The sequence below is a fragment of the Sprattus sprattus genome (genome assembly GCF_963457725.1).
Source record: "Sprattus sprattus genome assembly, chromosome: 4".
NCBI classification, from domain to species: domain Eukaryota; kingdom Metazoa; phylum Chordata; class Actinopteri; order Clupeiformes; family Clupeidae; genus Sprattus; species Sprattus sprattus.
Window position 1 is genome coordinate 21995356 of NC_137923.1, and position 7791 is coordinate 22003146.

At 43.6% G+C, this 7791-nt stretch overlaps 1 protein-coding gene across 1 annotated transcript; it reads right to left on the bottom strand.

The window, feature by feature from the left end:
- Positions 1-396: 396 nt before the first annotated feature.
- On the bottom strand, positions 397-3607 carry cnga1a (cyclic nucleotide gated channel subunit alpha 1a; the record flags this gene model as incomplete). The annotated part of the gene is made up of 4 exons (XM_080837757.1): positions 397-1907; positions 2077-2183; positions 2271-2375; positions 3447-3607. The coding sequence occupies 4 exons, from the start codon at positions 3605-3607 to the stop codon at positions 397-399; spliced, it is 1884 nt and encodes a 627-aa protein (XP_080693883.1).
- Between the last annotated feature and the right edge of the window lie 4184 nt (positions 3608-7791).

Consider the following 7791-nt stretch of genomic DNA (forward strand, 5'->3'; position numbering starts at 1 on the left):
CTGTAATTAAATACCAATATGCACTTTTTGTCTTGACTGAACCTAAAGACAACCCATACAATGATCTGAGAAACCACCTGGAATTATCAGACAATTCTTTTTAAAAGTAAAGGTGATGTAAACCAAAAAAGTGTAGTTTATTTGAATAAGTCCTGCTTAAGACAAAAGATCACTATAAGAATGGGCCCATATATATAATCTTTGAGAAAATCAGAACATGAACATGAGTACAACATTGCGAGAAAAGTATGGCAAGTTTTAATTTGTAGTAGTTCATGATTTAATCTCAGAGAGCAGAGATACACCTCTGTGTTTTTTTACACGCTTATTTTAATAAAGTTAGTCATGCATCAATAATAATTTAAAGCAGCTCAAAAGTTAATACTCAGCCGCAGTCTACTTTTTCTCTCCCTCGCCCGTGTCCTCATCTCTGCCACCCTCCACCTCTCCCTTCTTCTGTTCCTCCTCGGGCTCCCCTTCCTTCTCCGCCTGGACGGTCTCTCCATCTGCTTTCCCTTCCCCTCTTTCTGTTTTCTCCTCCTCATCATCTTCCGAGTCTTCCGCCACTTCTCCCGTGTAGCGTTCCATCATAGTGATGCGTTCCTTCAGTGCTTGCCTCCTCATGCAGTGAGCCTTCAATACCTTGGAGAGCTTGGTTTTCAGCAGCTCTATGCTGCTGTACAGACTGTTCACTTTGCTCTCCAGGTCCTTCTCGTCTGGCTTCAGCTTAGACTGGTCGAGCTCAATCAGATTGTCCTTCATGAGGATCTGTCGGCCTTTGTCTTCCAGCCCGGTCTTGGCCTCAGGGTACTCTTGGAGAGCCTCCATCAGGTCATCCTTGGACAGGCAAAAGAGATCTGAGTAACCAACACTGCGAATGTTAGCCGTCCTACGGTTTCCTGCTTTACTGCCCTTGATATTGAGGATGCTAATCTCTCCGAAGTAGCTTCCCTCGCCCAGGACAACAAACTGTGTGACCCCGTCATCGGCCACCACAGCCAGCTTGCCTTCTTTGATGATGTACATCTCCCGGCCGATGTCCCCTTTCTTGCAGATGTAGTCACCTGGGCTGAAGATGACGGCACGAAGCTTGAGCACAAGCTCTATCAGGAGGCCTGCCTCACAGTCGGCAAAGATGCGCACCTTCTTGAGGGTTTCCAAATGCACACTGATTCCGATCTCCGCCCGCAGCTTGTCTGGTAGGTACCGCATTACCTCTCGCTCGTCCTGCGCACGGTTGTTGTTCCACATGTAGTCAAACCAGGTGATAATACGGTTCTCCAGGTCCTGGTCTACCTTACGCACATGCATGTACTGCTTGATGTTGTCGATGCGTGCCTGGAAATTGGCTCTTGCAGCATTCATGTTGGAAATCATGGAGGCCACGTTACCCACAATGGTGGCAAAGATAAACACACCTGCCAGGAAGTCGACAGTGTGGAAGAAAAACTCTGAGTCAACCTCAGGTGGCGGCATTTCACCAATTGTGGTCATCGTCATAGTAGCCCAGTAAAGGCTATAGGCGTACTTTGTCAACAGCTCTCCATACTCGTCTTCATCCAGAGAGGGGTAGACCCAAGGGTCCGAGCCAAAGCCGATGTACTTGGAGAAGGAGTAGTAGATGCAGGCATTCCAGTGGGTGATGATTATGATATACATGACCAGGGTGCTGATGCGCAGGATGTTGGGGTAGTTGGTCTTGGTCTCCATGCGCTGAAAGAACTCAAACATACGGTTGAGCCGCAGCAGTTTGTTCATGCGGATCTCGGGGTAGTCAAGGCCCAAGTAAAAGTACAGGAGATCAGTGGGCAACATTGAAATTGCGTCCAATTTGAACTGCGTGCCAGACATGTATTCAGCCAGAAGCTTCTTTGTATCTTTGATCAGCAGACCTTGCTCCAGGTAACCTACATTTTGAGGAATGCAAGCAAACATGAAAGCCTTTTCCTACTATTAAAACAAGTGTCAAATGCAAACCAACTATTTGGACTCAGAATAACCTATATATTTGTGTACATAGTCAGTTATATCATTATGCCATGTATTTGGTTGTTAGAAGTAAGTTGTAGTGGTTACCTGTTCTTGCTCGCACAGCCATGTCAGCCAGGTACACTAGGTCTGAGGTGTAGTCCAGAAAAAACCAGAAGAACAGGTGCCTGTGCTGGTATTCCTCAAAACATGCTCTGAAAAGCAGAACAGACCATACAGGCTCCTGCAGTTTTTCCTATGCCCCAAGGGAAATTATTCATTCAGTGTCTAACAGACAATACCTTGCGATAATCATGGTCCAGTTGTAACTGACAGGGATTGTGATTATGAGGAGCCAGTAGTTGTAGAGGCTCCCTCCTGGGTTGACAACGAATGGCTCCTTTGGTCTGAGAAAAAAGACGGTGAATATGATGAGAATAACAATGAGAAATTGTGGTGAAGATCAAACCTCAAATGACTATCTTCATTAATAAACACACCCTTCTTCTTTTTTGGCCTTGCCTTTTTCTTTTTCTTTTTCTTTTACTTTTTCTTTCTCTTTCTCTTTCTCTTTTTTTCCCCTATAAGTCAATGGCAATGCTAAAGATAGGTTAGACATTCTTATCCAATTTGAAGATACTATGAATCAGTGGGGGAAAAACGCACTCTTTTTTTATATACACTTTTTTATATATATTTATTTTCATATATCAACATCTGAAAAAAAATCTTTATTTGTCTATTTTGCTAATTGTATGAATGAATTGTGTGCACACATATGAACAAGTTATAATATCTATATTTATATATACTCAAGTCAGATTAAATGTAAATATAGTCCGATATACTGTATCAGTACTACATTAGTGCTCAAATTGTGAGGCAAGACGTTCAGTAGGGGTTGGGGGTAGGTATGGTTTACAAGGTAGGGTCTTATACTGTATGTGCTTCACTGTTTTAATGCCCAACTCTGTTATCTGTCTCAAACAGGTAGCTGAAGGAATCTAACATCCTGCAAACTATTACATATCGACATGCTCATGACCTGCACACCTTTATCACTAACATACATTTAAAAATATTTGTATTTTATTTAATTTTTGCCGTTTTTATACACCAGAGATGTACCGGATCTTTGTTAATAGGTACGGTAATGCAGACAGTCAAAAAGAGCGAGGTCCTGGAACGTGTTCCAGTAGGATCCGGCACAAATGAAACCCTGCACTACACTACCCATGAGCACTGCATTACACTACCCATAAGCACTGTGAAGATCATTTTCACTGGTATAAGTCAACTCCGTCTTTCTTGGAGAGGACAAAGAACAATCTGTCCTCTCCAAACCTCTCCTCCGATGTACCACTAAATCTGACATCTCAAGTATAAATTCCGGTGATCATCGTTATCTTTGATATTTCTCTGTTTCAAGAATAATATATAAATCTACAGCAACTAGTTCTCGTGCGAGTGGCACTTACTCTTCATTTTTGTTGTTGTTGTTGTTGTTTGTGTTGAGGTGGCATGGGGAGCGCAGAGGGGGTCTGGATCTGTTCCCCTCCTCCTCTGTCTCCTCAGAGATGTGGGTAATGACTGTGTGAGGCAGCTGCATGGCCCAGTGACCTCTCCTAGTGGAAGTCATATCTGCCAACTGGTATGGACTCCTGCCGCAAAACATATGAAACAAAAAAACACACACAGAGTAACGTGCCTCAGGCCGACCTCAGGCTGACTGCAAGAGCACGATGAAGTTCATTCAAGTAGGCTATCATCTATCTGGTATGATCGCTGCCATATCTAAAGTGCTTCAGTATTCATGCTGTGTTCGCTTGAAGCTAAGAACAACACACAAATTAAGTTCAGGATCTCCCCAAGGTTTTATTTAGCTGGTGTTTCTCGCCAAAGTCCTTGTTCTATGATCACAAAACACCTGTGGTTAACTTAGCCTTGTGTGGAAGCTCCTAATGTGCATATCAAATAGATAGCATCATAACTCACCAGTAACTAGGTCCCAGAGCAATCCATTATTTATTGTCTGCCAGACGGTTTTCAGAAGGCCCAGGGGTGGTTCAGCTATTAATATTCAGCACAGCCCCATCAGTGAAACTGTTCATTAAGTTACACGTTGACCTGTTGTCCATAGGTGTGACGGCAACTGTATCTGCTGTGGTGGCTGTGGATTTCCCTGACCCTCTGAGGGATTTGGAGATTACAGGGATGGGTGAAAATGACAGTGGCGGAGTAAGACACTCTTATCCATCTGCCTCCGCCTTTGTGTTGGGGAGAGAGGTGTCCTTACATTCATTATGATTGAACAGTGTGGGACAAAAGAGATCATCAAAGTGGTGCTATGAGATGACCTGTGGGTTCCTGACACTATGCTATTTTGAACAGAAAACCAGACACTATGTTTCAGATAAATTTGAAGTGTCGGTTTTACAGCATTGATTTATTATTTGAAGTGCTAATGCTAGCCTCTTACAGCATTGATTTATAGACACTTTCCCTGTCATTTATATATATATATATATATACAATTCTTTGCAATGCGAAACAAAAGAGATGTGTATATATACATATATATAAATACATTTTTATATAATCATATATATATAAATATATACTGTATATCAATATTTCTTTTAAGGAGTGAATCCAATACCTTATTATTTAGAAACTATGTGATGATTGAAATGTGTCTGTTTTCCTCTGAGTATTTGGATGAGTATTTATGTTTAAACTTCACCCCCACCAACGACAGGCTTCCAGTCATCTTGCATCTACACTTCATGGGGCTAGTCACTGTGCTGCTTTGTAACCTTCACATATTTACTGGAACTGAATCCCTTGACTGCATGTTTCTAGGAGAGGAGTTCTGTTGGCCAATGGGACGAGCAAAAGATTATCCGAGGCACTGAACACCCCCCGCCCTGTCAGCATTCTGCAACAGATCCCTCTGATCGTATTAAAACAAGCTGCTACTCATCTTCCCTCCCCTCCGCCATGGCACTCCCTCTCACAAACCACACCTCAGGGGTGGAATCTGCAGCCTGCTGTGTGTAATGGCTCTCTGTGCATAATTAGAGTGATGAAATGGTAGATCAGAGTTGTAAAAAGGGAAATAAGAAGCTTCATATAAACATAAATAGGGTTTACATTTTTCTGCCATGTTTGTTTTTCCCTTTGACAGCTTTCAAACTGAATCGACAAAGAACACATACCCAGAGAGCTTTTACTTTTTAATGGCTTCAAAAACCATGTTTATTCGCAGAATGAGAGGGGGAAAAGAGAGTTACATAGAAACATAGAGAAGCAAGATTATGTAGGTGTATGACAGCACAACAGAATTATCTGTCATCTTTTGTTTCACATTACAAGTATTGTCCTATAGCCATTTATTCTACTGTGCCACACATTGCATGAAGGATAAGATTCACTTGCATTCATCCAAAGGCTCACAGCTCATCTTGTCTGCAGCCCACCTTTGTGGCTGGCTGGTCACAGGTGGGAGCAGGGATGGATCTCTGGTGTGGAGTGTCCCCATTTACAGGGGTGCAGCGGGGGCGGGGTAGGTGTCAATCTCCACAACCAGTGGGGCGCCCTGGAGGGAGGGGTCCACAGCCACCAAAGCAGCGGAAGCCAGAGCGACAGCATCAGCAGCAGCAGCATCCACAGCAGCCGGGGTGTCCACGGCGACAGGCACATCAACCTCCACGGCTACGGGGCCCGCGGCAACGTCCACCTCCACAACAGGGCCGGCAGCATCAACGGGACCTGCCAGAGACACCTCCACTGCGGGGGTCTCTACAGCAACTTCGGGGGTCTCCACAGCAACAGCAGGGGCCGCCTCAGCGCCGGCCTCAGCCGCAGGCTCGGCCTCAGCCGCAGGCTCGGCCTCAGCTCCCTCCTCTGCCGCAGGCTCGGCCTCAGCACCGGCCTCGGCCTCGGCTGCCTCTTCCTCAGCACCCTCAGCCTCGTCAGAGTTCAGGGGAGCAGCTGGGGCAGCACCAAAGGCAAACTGGGGCTGCGGTGTGTGTGTGTGTGTGTGGGGGGGGGGGGTTGTTTCAGTGTGTGTGTGTGTGTGTGTGTGGGTGTGTGGGTGGGTGTGGGTGGGTGTGTGGGTGTAAGAGAGAGAGAGAGAGAGAGAGATAGAGAGAAAGAGATTAAAAGAGGAGGGAGTGTAATGGAGAGACCAGTGATTAGAGGTAATAAAACAGATCCCCCAAATCGTACATGAGGGAAATTACAAATGTTTTTTTTCAAGACTGTAATTCAAACAAAACAATCATCCTACCACAGTTTCCTCCTCATCCGAGTTCAGAGGAGCTGCCTGAGAAAAAAATATATTAAGCAAAATTAGACATAATAATTCACTCAAGTACAAACACACTTGAGTAAGTCTCAATGCAGTGCACAGTTTGTGCTCTGAAAATGTTCTAGAATATCTCTGAAGTGCTGCAGTACCTGTGGTGCTGTGTTCAGCTACAGGAACAGGGATGAGTACAGAGAGACAGAAAGAGAGAACAAGACAGAAAGAGAGACCATGACAGAAAGAGTGACAGACAAATCCATTAGGTCACAACATACGCAGCCAAAATTGGGTTTAAACATCTCTACCACAAGGCACACATTGTGTCCATCCACAAATCCATTACTCGATTGGATCCTATTTCAGAAGAGGTGCAAATGGAGGACTAATGATGGCTTAGATTTTTTCATGTTGTTTTGTTGTTTGGTCTTACCATTGGGGGCTCGGCTGGGGCCACCTGTGTCCGCAGAAATAATTGAACTGAATTACAGACCCAGAAAAATGTTTTGCACTCTCCAAATACATGGTCAATAATTGTTGCCTTTCCATTGCTTTGGTCCTTAAGCATACATGCTAATTGTGTACCGCATAGCTTGGAAGTGAAGCTCACTGAAGTTGAACCATGACAGCACAGTGCAACAAAGTAACCAGGCACTCCAAACATTTATTCAATGGAAATCAAAGGAATTGTAAAAAAAAATAAAAAATGAGGCACAGTGTCTCTTACTGGTAATGTACTCTATAATTACTGGAACTAATCATACTGTCTAACAGTGTCACCTAGTGGCTCACATGAGCTTTACCCAAAATGTAACATTTTAATTTTAATTGGAAAGCCAACAAATGAGCTTTTTCACCACCTCATGGGCCTGCAATAACACTCATATGTGGCCTATCAAGAGTATTAAAGGATCTTAAAACTATGATCGAATTGAACTTACTTGTCCGGCTGCAGGTGCTGCTCCAAATCCCTACAAAAGAAAGGATTTCATGAAATACTCTATTTCTATATGCAAGCCATGTAAAAATCCCAACCAGGATAATGCACTAAAGTAAATAAGATAGATATTTCAAAGTAAATGAGATGGATTTTTCAACTTTAGCAGATTAACAGTCATCAGATTGTGAAGCACAGTGCTCACCTGCTGACCAAGCATTCGGTACAGTTCCATCAACTGCACAGCAGTGTTTGCATGGGCCGCAATTTGCTATAAGACGTCAGACATAAACTCATCAACTTTCAGTATCATGATGTACAGGTATCATGATGTACATACAAGTATCATAATGTACAAATATCATGAAGTACAAGTATAACCCCTCATGCACGTATTATTGTTCAGTCCTACCTCATTGCTGCTGCTGTCAGGGGCCTGGTAGAAACAAAGAACAGAGTGTGTGAATATCCTTAAAAATGATTTGGTCTTGGTCTTACATGTGCTCAGGCTAAACTGCACTGCAAAAGCTGTACTCAAACAGTAGCTCTACCCAAATATTATTTGTACTCAAAGAATAGC